Source organism: Rutidosis leptorrhynchoides, chromosome 9, assembly GCF_046630445.1.
Source record: "Rutidosis leptorrhynchoides isolate AG116_Rl617_1_P2 chromosome 9, CSIRO_AGI_Rlap_v1, whole genome shotgun sequence".
NCBI lineage: Eukaryota > Viridiplantae > Streptophyta > Magnoliopsida > Asterales > Asteraceae > Rutidosis > Rutidosis leptorrhynchoides.
Window position 1 is genome coordinate 203,940,499 of NC_092341.1, and position 15,466 is coordinate 203,955,964.

General features: G+C 35.8%; 1 protein-coding gene across 2 annotated transcripts; it reads left to right on the forward strand.

Annotated features, from left to right (window-relative positions):
• The first annotated feature begins 213 nt into the window (after positions 1-213).
• On the forward strand, positions 214-15,235 carry LOC139866499 (actin-related protein 2/3 complex subunit 2A-like). Of its 2 annotated transcripts, XM_071854754.1 has the most exons (11): positions 214-301; positions 489-596; positions 1,127-1,193; positions 1,395-1,602; positions 3,574-3,743; positions 4,949-5,026; positions 6,536-6,668; positions 6,750-6,841; positions 12,741-12,797; positions 14,808-14,876; positions 14,969-15,235. In XM_071854754.1, the coding sequence occupies exons 2-11, from the start codon at positions 535-537 to the stop codon at positions 14,993-14,995; spliced, it is 963 nt and encodes a 320-aa protein (XP_071710855.1). In that variant the 5' UTR covers positions 214-301; positions 489-534; the 3' UTR covers positions 14,996-15,235. The 2 variants fall into 2 exon arrangements, with proteins under 2 accessions (XP_071710855.1, XP_071710854.1); XM_071854753.1 differs by having other exon boundaries at positions 14,808-15,235.
• The last annotated feature ends 231 nt before the right edge of the window (positions 15,236-15,466 follow it).

Below are 15,466 nucleotides of genomic sequence, written 5' to 3' on the forward strand. Positions count from 1 at the left end.
CAATGTATATGCATCATGTGTAGTGCGCGGTGCGTGATGCATGATAAGGAGGCATAAATACAATTTTAATTTTTTTTTGGGAAAATAAAGGTTATTTTGATTTTGATTAATTTTTCAAAAAAAAAAATCAGTAGTTTACATGAAAGCGACTTAACCACCCGGATTTGGGATTTGGAAGCAAATTTTTTTTGGAAGCCATACAATTTCATTCTCCATTTTCTTTTCATTTCAATTCCAAATTCCAAATTCCATTTCCAATTCCAATTCCAATTCCAATTTGATCGCCCCCAAAAGATTTTCGGTATTTTTTGATTCTCCATCTCCGCCTAAAGTCAAAACGAAAACGAAACAAACATCTTATCTTATATCTTATATTTCATAAATATTACATACATTCGTACATTACATATATATATATATATATATATATATATATATATATATATATATATATATATATATATATATATATATATATATAGATATAGATGTTGCGGAGATGTGCCTAAGTGCTCAAAGCTATACAGTTAGACGATGATATTACTTCAGTCTCAGTCAAGATACCTCTTACAGATCTTAACAAACCGCGTTCAAAAGTAAGTTACAATCCAAAATTATCAAAATTATGTGATATCTGAATCTGAATGTAATATATGTATAATTAGGTTAATGTTTAGTTCTCAACACTCTTTCATATCGATTTCTCAATTGATTTAATAATTTATGCACACTGCACGGTTTGAAACCCTAGCTTGAATATTGATTTGGATTTATTTTAAGCTTGCATGTGTTGAGATGAATTCTAATGAAAGCTCAAAAGTAAATTGAAATCTCCAACTTAACATCAAAACATACAATTGAACAGAAAAGAGACAAATATGACATTACCAGCTTTACAGTCCGTGGTTGAATAGTATTAATCTTTCCAGATATGATATTTATGGCTTCTTAGTTCAGTTTCAATTATACACTCTTAAGTTCATTAGTCTTGGTGTTGCCTATACATGCATATGAGTATATCATATCATACCATATCATAGTATTGTTTTTTCAGTGACATAATGTTCTTACTTCTTACGAATACTAATTTCAGTAATTGGTAATCTTCATTGTCTTGGTCCTTCAGTATTGCTAAAGGAGTCGAGTTGGATTGCCATTGGGTTGAATTTGATGATGTTCGTTACCATATTCAGGTTAGCTATGTTTATTCAACACACTTGTATGCTTTGCTGGTATAATAATGTAAAGCAAGCAGGGCCGTATTAGAGATATAGTTGGTATTTAATTTTTGATGATAAATTATAATTATATGATGATTATTAGAACATTTTCTTTTCCCAGTATGGATATTAAGAACGAATTATGTCTATCACTGACTATAGTAATCTATGCAGGCATCAATAAAGAACCCACATCTCCTACACCTATCAGTATCACTCCCAACTCCACCTCCAGAGACGGTTTTCTCAAATGGCCTTCCGATTGGAGCCATTGAGGCTATTAAAGCGACATTTGGCACGGTTGTTCAGATTCTTGACCCTCCAAGAGATGGGTTTAATCTCACAGTTAAACTTAACTTGTCCAAACTTCCTCCAAACGAAGGTTTGACGACTTCCTGTTTTTAACTTCTGATGAAGTTTGCATCAACACAAAAGCATTTTTTACCAATTACCTGGAATGTGTATGTTATGTTTCAGCATTTTTAATGGCTTAGATCAGCTTATTCTTTCTTTCTTTCTTCTAAAAACTCACTGTTTTAGACTTTTAGCTACGCTTCATTGTTACGTTTTGGGTAGGATTCTCTGAGTAATCATGTTAGCAGGTTAGCAGCATTAGAGATGCCTTATATATACATAAATGTTAAAGTTAAAGGACTTGTGAGATTAACATCACAGAAACAAGGACTACATATTTGCTTTTGCAAACAAGTCAATGATAGATTCTTAGCCAGGAGATGCGATAGCTAATTTAGTTGACTACTTGGGTAGGACTAATTTGATTGATGATATATCATTGGGCCGTATACAAAGACACATGTTAAAAGGGTTTGACAACAAAGGGCTCTAAAGCATAGACTAATCTAGTGTTACCAGTCCAATTACTAGTAATATCTAAGAATGGAAATTTGCGTTTTGCTCATGTAATGTGGCCCTTGGCCTTCATTGTGCATGTACTGATGTTAACTTCTCTTTTTTAATAAAAGAACAATATGGAGCTGATCATGTGTGTGACTTAAGAGGTCCCATCACTTTTGATAATTTACAAGTAGGTAGCCCACTTTACCATTTAGCACGAAGTCTTTCTGTTCTGTACTGAGCACTTTGAGGATGATTTCCATTTGGTGTTGTACGGTGATATGTGGATTTTGTTCACATAAGATCCAGTACTAGCTTACTAACATATTGATGAGAAGTTTCAGTAGGTCCGTGATGACTCTGTACGTTTTAAGTTTGGCACGTGTGTTATCTTACTCTAACTTGTTGACTAGACACATATTCATTGGCTTCTTAGCATCACCCTTTTACAAATTTACAAAACAAATGAATTCAAGATAATTACATTATAGATCCATGATTTATTTACACTCATGTCTTGATCAATTGAAGCATGTACATTTGTCATCTTGTAAAACTAATTGTGTAAGATTTTTTTGTACCTCAAGTGTACTAAAGATCCTCTAGTATTATGATTTCTAGTAGGACACATACCTATTTGAATGGTGTATTCACGTTGTATAACGTAAACATATACATATGAATTGAAGAAAATGTGTGCCAATTAAAGGTTTGTTTTATTAGATTAAGTGTTCTATTTATTGATGCTTTAATTCCGGGATGATGCAAAAGATGAGTAATGGACGGGACACCTGTTATGTTTTTTAAACCACTAATGTCATTTTATTTGGCACATTAATAGATTGTGATAAGATAATATATTGTTGTGTTATGTCACATGTGTCAAATTATAGGAATATGCTGTACTGCACATATATGCAAGGTTGTAAAACTCGCGACTCGGGGAGAACTCGTCAGGAGGTTTTTGAGGAGTTCTAGGCGACTCGGGGAGAACTCGGGGAGAACTCGGATGTTGACTTTCGTTGACTTTTTTTTTTTTGGGTATATTTTATAAATTTTTAAGTTTATAATATTATTTATTAACTTATACAGCTCATATATATTATTCTCATCCCATTTATTTATATTTTTAACTCTTTCTTCCTTAACTCAAATTCTAACAAATAACTTCAAATTATGAAAAAGGTGAGGAAAAAAAAAATTGAAAATGTTGCAGGTTTGACCGGCGTTGACCGAGTTTTGACCGAGTTTGTGGCCGATTTCTCGTTTCCTCCGATCTGCCGATTTCTCCCCGAGTACTCGGCCGAGTCGGCCGAGTTTTGCAACACTGATATATGTATTATCACGAATCAGTATGATCGTTATTGGATAGTAATGCTCATATTGTGTATTCCATATAATATTATCACATATATGTATTATCACGAATCAGTATGATCGTTTTCGTTGATTACATCTGCTAGTTGTAATATGACATTGTTACTTGTTGATGGTGCAGAAAATAAACAAGCTGTCTTGGTAAAGATTGCATGTATTAGAGAGGTAGTAATGGGTGCCCCTTTACGAGTAATTTTGAAGCGCCTTGCGTCCAGGTCTACGCTTTCCAATGCTGGAATGATTGTTCCTCTTGTACATCGACCATATGAATCATTCTTTCTTGTTCCTCAGGTGCATATCTCTTTCTCAATATTCAATATTTAATATATTGATTAAACAAACATACTTAGTCTGTTGTTCATGTGCATGATAACAACTTGTTTCTAGATAGTTTGTATGATTATTATGCCACTCCAAGGGCGTGTTTGGTTCGGGGGTATAGGAATGAGTGTCATAGGTAGTCAGGTAGTGCCTGGGTATCGAACCTCTACAAATAGAGGCTGTTAAACCCAACAAATATGGTGAGTTTTGAGTTGAATTTTCATTCCCGTTAGGTTAATCTATCAATCCTCTACCCATTGTAAAACCCAAATACAAACCAAGAACCATCTAAATATTGTCGTGTGTAAGTAGATGCAATTTTAAGTCACTAAAGTGGAGAGAATTTTGGTGCCACAAGGTGGATTTCAATCATTATCATGTTGTAAGTATCAAGTTGAAATGCTCTCTAGGAATTTCAAGCAAAAATAAAAATCCTGATTGTTAAATTTGGAAGATCGTAAAGCCAACCATTTGTAATGCATGCTAAGATATCACAATTAGAAACAGGAAATAAACTTCCTGGTAATGTATAATCTGATGTAAGGCTTGAATGAACATGCAACTGCTGTATTTTAGTATTTATAGGCAATGCCTTCTGGATAGGTGACTTATGAAGTCCCAAATTTATTTTGGTTCCACCTTCGTATGTCTAATGAAGGTTATTTATAGGAGGGTCATGACAATTAAATATACCAATGATTTTTTGATGGTTCCTCTTATATTTTTTCGTGAACGTTTACTGTTTCTCCTGAATTTTTGCTACTAAAATGGTTATTTCCTGAAAGTTAAGGAGCATGGTTACAAATGTAAATCAATCAATATCATCTAATATCTGAAAATTTCATTTCTATTGATGGAATTCCCATTGTGGGAGTCAGATAACTTACATGAAGATGAAGATGTGCACGTCTATTGATATTTTTTGCACTTGTGTAGTTGTTAGGTTTTGAATATGTTTTATTAAGGGAAAGCGTGATGTATAGAAGTATTATAAAATGTTGTATCATGTTTCCACTTTTGTTCCCAAGACTTTGGTATCTAAAAGTAAAAACTAGAAGAACCAGGTTTTGCTAATACGTGTTTTTGATCTTGAAATCTAGTTTTCTGGATTTTATTTGTAATATACTGTACATAAAATTCAACTGACTACTTATGCTTGTTAATTATTGTGGCAGGTAGAAAAGGTGACTGTGGTATTTCCTATGAGATTTAATGATTCTATCGACACTGTTCTTGCAGCATCATTTTTACAGGTAATACTAATACAGTGCTCTAATTTTCCACTGCTACTTAGAAGAAACTAAATGGGTAATATAATGTTTCTGTGTATAGAGGAGTTCAGGAGGATGATATGCAACATCTAAATCACACGATTGGGGCAATTTTCTGGGAATATTACTTGAATAAAACTAAGATTACAATAGGAATTGAAAGCAACTAACTTGTTATTTATAACAGAAAAAAATTAACTTCGTTGCATACTCAAACATGAAAACAGAAAAGTTACTAAACTCGGTCAACATACGACAAAGTCAGTATTACTCCAATACTATGATCGCTTGAACTTGGGCCTTCCTAATCGGTTAACCCAACAATCACCCCCTTGATCGTTTTGTCCTCTGACTTCTTGGTTTCTTTTATGCGCTCTTGGTATGACTTCAATCTACCAACAGCCAAACGATTTGTTAAATGGACATAGGGCATCGAATCAAGTAACCTTTTCACCAAATTAACTTCTTTAACCTTATATCTAGGGCTTGTTGCCCTTGAGGCTAAACCGGTCGTTTTTGTTGCAAAGTCATCAACTGTTTCGCCCTCTTTCATGCGCAAACCCTCGAGTTCACTCGTTAAGGTTGCAAGCTGAGTCAATCTTACCCGATCGACTCTCAAATATCGTGTTTTGAGACCTTCATACATTTAATATGGGTCAATGTAATTCACTATTTGTAGTACAATGTCTTCGGGCATCACTTGAAACAAAACACCAAGAGCTTGTTATGAGTTCCTTGGATCCGATTCTGCACCTGACGCTCTAGGTTTGACTGTCTCTCATATAAAACTACGTATGATCAAAACACACACAGAGAATGCAAGATAGAACTCACACAATTTGGGCAATTTTTCTGGTATATTACTTGAAAAAATTGAGATTACAGTTGGAATCGAAAGCAACTAGTTTGCTATTTATAAGCAGACAAAATATATTACTAACATACTAAACTTAAAAACTGAATAGTTACTCTAAACTTAAAAACTGAATAGTTACTAACTTAATCCACGTGCTCCTGATTTTTGGTAACCATTTACCCATTTTCTTCACTAAACTCGGTCAACATTAGACCAAGTCATTATTACTCCAATACTACACGTGAACTTGTCACTATTGAACCCATTAACCCAACATCCATAACTCCTAGAGTGGTCAGAGTGTCCTGTACAATTAGTAATGAGAAATAAGGAAATCACAAAAACGTGAACTCTAGTAATAACGAAATTTCGTTTCGTTTCCAAATATTTCTGTTTCTTATCGTAAATCCACATATAATCTCTTCTGGTGTCTTATTTCCTTCTGATTCAACTCAAGGCCCTCCTTTAACCCTTCTTTTATGAAAGTAATAATATTAATATTATTTCTCATATAAAAACATAAATGACTACTAGTCTTTATTATCTTATTTCTTCTCCAACCATATGGACGATGGTAGTTGTTCTTGGGCCAGTATAGTTGTTGATACTAATTTAACAAGTGTACGTGTTTGCAGGAGTTTGTGGAAGCAAGACGTACAGCTGGACTTAATAATGCTCCATCATGTTTGTGGTCTTCTTTACCTCCTAATGAACTCAAGGAAGCTCCTGAACACGCTTTGTCAGCTAATGCTGGTTTTGTTTCATTTGGTAATCAAGGAAGCTTTGAGTGATTTTTTTTCCATCAGCTGTGTATAAAACTTTTTGTAACTGATGTTTCAACAAATGCAGTTATCTACCCACGCCATGTAGACGGAAAGAAACTTGACAAAACTGTTTGGAGTTTATCAACATTCCATGCATATGTGAACTATCATGTGAAGGTCAGACCTCCATTTTCTTTGTTTTTTTTTTTTTATATAAAAAAAAACTTTATAAAATCTTCATATCTATATATTCCTTAAACAAAAATAAATCATTAGAGTGATAGCTTATAGTATTAAACATTATATCTTCTGATAGCTCATTTATTATTGAAGCTAAGCTAGAAAACATTATATAAAATTGTGTTAAGAAAAAAGAATTCTTTCTACTATTAGGTTCATTGATGAGGGTGACCCAAAATACTTTTTTCAGTTCCTACTAATTGTTGGGTTTTATATGGGTTTCCAAATATGAGGAATGCTAGCCCAAGCCCAAAGCCCAACAAATTAGGCCCATATGCTTGTTGACTTGGTCAAGCATTTTAGGGCATTAAAACCTTCAAGTGTGCAGCCATTTTTGATCTATCAAGAGAGTTGAGAGATTAAGAAAAAGAGAGAAACCCCAATTCCCGTTTTTGAAGACTGCAGCTCACAAATCGGACGATCCCCGGAGATCCGACCGTTGAATATTCACCATTTTTGGACAGCGTGTTCCTTACATCTGGGCCAAGGTAGTGGTCTCTAACTCGAGTTACAGCCGGTCAAACAGTAGCAGTTTTTGGGTGACGAATTTCCTCTTTTGTCTATAGATTTTTTCATATACTTGTTGATTGTTGTAGTTCAAGAGTATGATGATGTTGTATGCCTCTAGTTGATCTAGAGAAGACCTATTGTATTGCTCTCCTTGTTGGTGATAGTGGAATTTAAGTGGCCTACGGGTCCCGTGGTTTTTTACTCTCGATTTTGAGAGGTTTTTCCACGTAAAAAGCTCGTGTCTTTGTGTTTGCTCAATTATCCTTTAATTTGTTGATTTGGGGCTGGTTTGAATTGCATTTGGTATAATTTATTTGTTAGCATCCTCACGGTTTCATACGGGTCGGGAAAGTATTTGTCAAACGGATGTTTGTTTCCGTTTTGTAGATTGCCCGTTGTGATTATTTTCCCTTCAAATTGGTATCAAGAGCCAGGTTATTTGATTTGACTTGTGTGAAAGATGGAAGCTAATACAAGTAAAATGATTAGTTTAAATGGTTTAAATTATCATGTTTGGAAAGGTAAAATGGAGGATCTTCTTTATGTGAAAGATTATTATTTACCTGTTTTTACTGAGGGTATGCCTGATGGTAAGTCTGAAGCTCAATGGAAAATTTTGCATAGACAGGTATGTGGGTATATTCGGCAGTGGGTTGATGATAATGTTGTGAACCATATTAGCGGGGAGAATGATGCTAAAGCCTTATGGAAAAAGCTTGAGCAGTTATATGAACGAAAGACTGGGAATAACAAGTTTCCCTTAATTAAGCAGATGATGGCTTTGAAGTATCATGATGGGACTCCTATTACAGATCACCTAAATGCATATCAGGGTATTATAAATCAGCTTGCAGGTATGGGTATCAAGTTTGAGGATGAGATTCAGGGTCTCTGGTTACTTGGTACATTACCGGACTCTTGGGAGACTTTTAGGACATCTTTGTCCAACTCTGCACCGAATGATACTATCACCATGGAATTGGCTAAGGGTAGTATTTTGAATGAAGAGATGAGAAGAAAGTCACAAGGTTCCTCTTCACAGTCAGATATCTTGGTCACAGAAATGCGGGGGAGAAGTCATAGTAGAGGTCAGGGTAAAAGAGGCAATCATCGTAGCAGCTCACGCAAAGGCAAATTTGCTAATGTTGAGTGTTATAATTGTCATGAAAAGGGGCACACAAAGTGGTATTGTCCAAAGTTGAAGAATAAGAAGAAAAGGGCATATGACAAGAATAAACAAAAGAAAAGTGATGGTGGTGATGATGATAAGGTTGAAGTTAACGCTATCACAGATGAGTTCTTTGTTTGTATTGATTATGATATGATCAATCTTACTCATGATGACACGAGTTGGATTGTTGATAGTTGTGCTACATGTCATGTTGCAATTTGTAGAGATCACTTCTCATCTTACACTCCAGGTGACTATGGATTTGCTAGGATGGGTAATGCCGGGTTATCAAAGATCGTTGGTATTGGAGATGTTTGTTTGAAATTTGACACGGGAATGAAGTTAGTTTTGCATAATGTAAAACATGTTCTGGATATGAGACTTAATGTTATTTCAACAGGCATTCTTGATGATGATGGTTATTATAACGGTTTTGGTAATGGTATTTGGAAACTAACTCTTGGTTCTATGATAGTGGGAAGAGGCAAGAAAGACTCAAGATTATACATCACGCGTCCGAAGATCATCCAGAACATTGTTAACGCAGTGGACAATGTTGATTCTACTGAGTTGTGGCATAAAAGACTTGGCCACATGAGTGAAAAGGGGATGTCTATCTTGTTCAAGAAGAATGTGTTGTCGGGTGTTAGTGGTATTGATTTGAGTAAGTGTTCTCACTGTTTGGCAGGGAAACAGACCAGAGTTGCGTTTAAGAGTCATTCTCCTTTTCGAATGGAGAACATACTTGATCTAGTTCATTCGGATGTTTGTGGGCCTATGAAGACTAGGACACTTGGTGGATGTTCCTACTTTGTTACATTCATCGATGATCATTCCAGGAAGGTGTGTGTTTATACCTTAAAGTCAAAGGATCAAGTATTTGAAAAGTTTAAGGAATTTCATACACTAGTTGAAAGGCAAACGGGGAAGAAACTCAAGTGTATTCGGACTGATAATGGCGGTGAATACATTGGCAGATTTGATGCTTATTGTAAGGAGAATGGTATTCGGCATCAAAAGACTCCACCAAAGACACCTCGGTTGAATGGCTTAGCAGAGAGGATGAACGGAACTTTGGTTGAGAGAGTTAGATGTTTGCTTTCACATGCAGGGTTGTCCGATTCCTTTTGGGGTGAGGCTTTAAATACGGCAGTTCATATTATTAATCTAACCCCTTGTGTTCCTTTGCATTTTGATGTTCCTAACAGGGTTTGGAGCGGCAAAGATGTTTCTTACCGTCATTTACGAGTTTTTGGATGTAAAGCTTTTGTTCATGTTCCCAAAGATGAGAGGTCAAAGCTTGATATGAAGACTAAGCCATGTGTATTCCTCGGCTATGGTGAAGATGATTTTGGGTACAGGTTATATGATCCAGTTCAGAAGAATCTTGTACGAAGCCGAGATGTTGTTTTTACAGAAGATCAGATGTTAAAAGATGTTGAGAAGACAGATTCAGTTCCTCAACCTAGTACTGATCTTGTTGATTTGGATCCAGTTACTACACAACATGTTGGAGATGATGTTCAGAATGATGAACATGGTACTGATGTTGGTGATGCTCCGGAGCATGTAGAGATTCCAGTACCAGATGTGCCCCCATTTGTCCCACTTAGGCGGTCTACCCGAGATCGTCATCCTTCTGTTAAATATTCTGCTGATGAGTATGTATTAGTTACTGATGGGGGAGAGCCAGAATGTTATTCAGAAGCAATGAAAGATGAGCATAAGAAAGAGTGGGGTGAAGCTATGCAAGATGAGATGAATTCTTTGTATGAGAACAATACTTATGACCTGGTGAAGTTACCTAAAGGCAAAAGAGCTTTGAGAAACAAATGGGTATTCAAAGTGAAGACAGATAAGCTTACTTCACAACCAAGGTACAAAGTTAGGTTAGTCGTTAAAGGATTCAGCCAGAAAAAGGGTATTGATTTTGATGGGATTCTCTCTCCGGTCGTGAAGATGGGATCTATTCGAGTGGTTCTTGGGTTAGCTGCTAGTCTTGATCTTGAGGTTGAACAGATGGATGTCAAGACTGCTTTTCTTCACGGTGATTTGGATAAGGAAATCTACATGATGCAACCTGAAGGTTTTCGGGTTAAGGGTAAAGAAAATTATGTTTGTAGACTTCAGAAAAGTCTATATGGGTTGAAGCAAGTACCGAGACAGTGGTATAAGAAGTTTGAGTCGGTTATAGGAAAGCAAGGCTACCGAAAGACAACTTCAGATCATTGTGTTTTCTTTCAGAGGTTTGGTGATGATGATTTCATCATATTGTTGTTATACGTTGATGATATGTTGATTGTTGGTAAAAATATTAAAAGAATTGCGCAGTTGAAGCGAGAATTGAGCAAGTCTTTTGCTATGAAAGACTTGGGACCAGCAAAACATATTCTTGGCATTCGGATTTCTAGAAATAGAGATGCTAAGACGTTACATATATCATAAGAGCAATACATTGAAAAGGTGCTTAGTAGGTTCAACATGAAGAATGCTAAAGTGGTTAGTTCCCCTCTTACTACCAACTTTAAGCTAACAGATAGAGATTGCCCTACTTCAAAGGAGGATGTTGAGGAGATGGACAAAGTTCCATATGCTTCAGCGGTTGGTAGCTTGATTTATGCTATGGTGTGTACTAGGCCTGATATAGCTCATGCGGTAGGTGTTAGTCGGTTTATGTCAAATCCGGGTAAGAAGCATTGGGAAGCTGTTAAATGGATTTTGAGATACTTAAGAGGTACTTCTAATTTGGGTATCACGTTTGGAAAAGGAGAGCCGATGCTCGTTGGTTATACAGACTCGGATATGGCAGGAAACAAAGATAACATGAGGTCCACTTCTGGATATTTGATGACCTTCGCAGGGGGAGCGGTTTCATGGCAATCAAGGTTGCAAAAGTGTGTTGCATTGTCTACAACCGAGGCTGAGTATATGGCAGCAACAGAAGCGTGCAAAGAACTTTTGTGGATGAAAAGATTTCTACAAGACCTTGGGTTTAAGCAATCAAAATATGTGGTTCTTTGTGATAATGAGAGTGCGATTCATTTGGCTAGAAATTCTATGTATCATAAGCGGACAAAACATATTGATGTGCGGTATCATTGGATTAGAGAACGTCTTGAAGATGGTTTGTTTGAACTTGATAAAGTTCATACCGATGATAATGGTTCCGACATGTTTACGAAGGCTTTATCAAGTGAGAAGCTCAAGGTATGTTGCTCGATCGCCGGGATGGCGATCCCTTCCTCATAATTGGAAAGGGGGAGATTTGTTGGGTTTTATATGGGTTTCCAAATATGAGGAATGCTAGCTCAAGCCCAAAGCCCAACAAATTAGGCCCATATGCTTGTTGACTTGGTCAAGCATTTTAGGGCATTAAAACCTCCAAGTGTGCAGCCATTTTTGATCTATCAGGAGAGTTGAGAGATTAAGAAAAAGAGAGAAACCCCAATTCCCGTTTTTGAAGACTGCAGCTCACAAATCGGACGATCTCCGGAGATCCGACCGTTGAATATTCACCATTTTTGGACAGCGTGTTCCTTACATCTGGGCCAAGGTTTTCAACCGTTGAATTCGTCTCAAGTGGTCTCTAACTCGAGTTACAGCCGGTCAAACAGTAGCAGTTTTTGGATGACGAATTTCCTCTTTTGTCTTTAGATTTTTTCATATACTTGTTGATTGTTGTAGTTCAAGAGTATGATGATGTTGTATGCCTCTAGTTGATCTAGAGAAGACCTATTGTATTGCTCTCCTTGTTGGTGATAGTGGAATTTAAGTGGCCTACGGGTCCCGTGATTTTTTACTCTTGAGAGGTTTTCCCACGTAAAAAGCTCGTGTCTTTGTGTTTGCTCAATTATCCTTTAATTTGTTGATTTGGGGCTGGTTTGAATTGCATTTGGTATAATTTATTTGTTAGCATCCTCACGGTTTCATACGGGTCGGGAAAGTATTTGTCAAACGGATGTTTGTTTCCGTTTTGTAGATTGCCCGTTGTGATTATTTTCCCTTCACTAATTTCTATTGATTGCCACAATTCTTATAGTGAATTTGTTATCTAGCTAAAATAAATCACGTGGTGTAAGAAATGAGATATTTTAATATACATGAGCACACCCTCTTATCAACAATTCATATTCTTCTTGCTGCATTTGGTAACAGTGTTCCGAAGGTTTCATGCATACTCGAATGAGACGGCGAGTGGAATCACTAATCCAGGTCAACACTTATCTTCATCACTACTAATTCTTATGTTCACTCTTTTCAGTTCACGTTGTTAAACACATTATCATGTCTACTTTTAAAATCACTGCAAGTATGTCCAGATAACAGCAGGTTGCCCATAAACTAACCCAGCATACCCTAAATTTGTCAGTTAACTAGTCATCTACCAGAACCATCATGACAATCACCACCTACAGACAGCTGTACCATCTGTCACTGTCAAAACGATGAAGAACTAAAAGGAATGAAAAAATAACATTCAGTTTTTTAATTAACCACATAAAGTCAACTAAATATTCGAGAATCTAAACGGATTTTTTGTTTTACTTTTATATACAAAACGAAAAAAATTCATGTATGCCACTGCTGGCATAAATTGGACAATGGAGATGATGGTGCCGCTGCCATTTACAGAAATCCAGAATTAATCGGTATTTTTTAGAGGTAAATAATATGGTGGTTTTTTGCTTCACGGCGTGGAAAATGGTTTCAAGTTTTTTTTTTTCTTTTCCGTTAAATTTGTTTGGGGTTAAGTTACAAGTAGGCCATATACTTTCCTTTTTGTCTCATTGTAGGCTTTATACCCCAAAAACTCTCAGTGTCGGCTATATGCTTTTAAAAAGTGTACCAATGTAAACCACTATACTTTTTTTACCTGCAACCAAAACAATTGATGACGTAGCATATGAGTTGGCACTGAGTTGTCATGACACGTCGGATTGGTGGAATTTTATTTAATTTTTTAATGATGATATTAATTTCCATATCATTTTTTTTATTCTTTATTCCATGTCATTTTTTTAAAAGTTATTTTTTGTATTATTTTGTAAACATCATCTTACAAAAAGGAAGAAACTAATTGTAAAAGAATTAAAAGGAATTACTACTAAAAAAAGGAAACAATTCAGATCTGTAAACATCATCATCTTCGGTTTTCAAGATCTACTACAAATGTGTTTTGCATCTTGTTCATAGATTGTTCATATCATCATCGTATCAACAGTTTTGTGGGTCAAGCATTTGGTTCATCATCATCATCATCGATTCCTCTCTGGTTCATCATCATCATCGATCCATTTCTAATCTTTGGTTCATCTAATCGATTCTTCATCATCATCATCAGATCTGATTTTTTTTAGTGTTTTTGTGTTTAGGGAAGAACAAGTTGCAATTGTTATCTATTAATCTGTCATCTTCGATTGTTCATATCTTCATCATCGTATCATTCTGATTCATCATCTCCACCGCCTAATTTTCCGGTCAAAATGGCCTTCGATTTTCCGACGAAACAAGCCCTCGATTTTCGATTTTTGATTTTTCGACGAAACAAGTTGTTGCAGAAAGACCCTCACGGGTTCCGGCTAGTGTCAATGTGTATTGTCTATATCATATTCGATTTTCGATTTTCTGTTTCAAGAACCTTCCACTTTCATTTTAATTCATTGGTGTTGTCTTGAACTGTTAATGTATATATTGTGCAAGTGATTGATAAACAAAAAAGAAAAAGCCACGTAAATTCCATGTCATATTTAAAAGAAAAACAAAAAATTCCACTTAATCATTTTAACCGGTTTAGCCGGTAACAAGTCGTTTTTGTTAACATGAGTACGCTTTTTGAAAGTATATAGCCTGCCGACACTGAGAGTTTTTTTTTTTTGTGGGTATATAGCCTACAATGGGACAAAAAGGAAAGTATATGGCCTATTTATATAGCTAATTTTAACCTGTTTTAGGTATTTTTAATTTCAATTTAAAAACTATTATAATGTAATGGTACTCTAAAAGTTAGCTGTTGAAATTATATCCGCTATCATTAATTATTAATCAATTTAAAAGGAAAGATATTGCCTAACCCAGACTAACCAGTTTGACCATTATCTGAAATAACCCATTTCGACATGTTACCCCAACCCAAACCTACTCTTGATGTCGTGGGTTGCCATGATCACATAACTTTGTAAATTTGTCTACTGAAACTTGTGAACATCCCTTGTTCCTCCTCAGGCTCTGGATCGTGCGAAGCCAGATGAGAATGCAAATATGGTAGCCGAGAGCAAATCGTTCAAGAGACTGGTCTGTGATCTCCTTATCTCCCATAATACTGTCATTGCCTTTTATTCTACATATTTGCTTATTTGAAGTTTGTTTGATCTAATTTATTACAGAGCATTGAAGACAATTCGCATTCATAATGCGGGGTCCATAAGGGTAGATGCTAAATACTGCTTCTTCTGTGATGCACTTTGTATCTGCAGTTGTGATCATCCAAGAATATCTCTGCAGACACTTGTGCCGAATTAAACATGCTTTTTGTTTATCACCGGAGTGTATTCTTTGCTTGAGGTTGAAAGTGACGCAAACTTTGGTCTAAAATGCTCCGACCTTTTCTTTTACTAATTCTTCAATATTGCTTCTAGGAAATAGTAACAGTTACCAACAATACTTCAAATATTCAAACAAACTTTAAACAAACCGTATTTCAGATCAAATTTTTGTGTAGATATAGTCGAGAATCCTCTAAACCCTATGTGATCTGAAGCAAGACGATGAATCTTAATTTTTGATGATGATGTATGCACACATGCAATAGTTGATGATTGGATATGGAAGTTTCCTAATGCGATAATTGGTTGAATTTCAGAAGCATAGATTCACTATATGGT

Coding starts and splice junctions, on each gene's coding strand:
- LOC139866499 (XM_071854753.1), top strand. CDS start 535: ATGATATTACTTCAGTCTCAGTCAAGATACCTCTTACAGATCTTAACA. Junction 5,027..6,535: donor TTGCAGCATCATTTTTACAG/GTAATACTAATA, acceptor ACGTGTTTGCAG/GAGTTTGTGGAAGCAAGACG. Junction 12,798..14,807: donor GAGTGGAATCACTAATCCAG/GTCAACACTTAT, acceptor GTTCCTCCTCAG/GCTCTGGATCGTGCGAAGCC.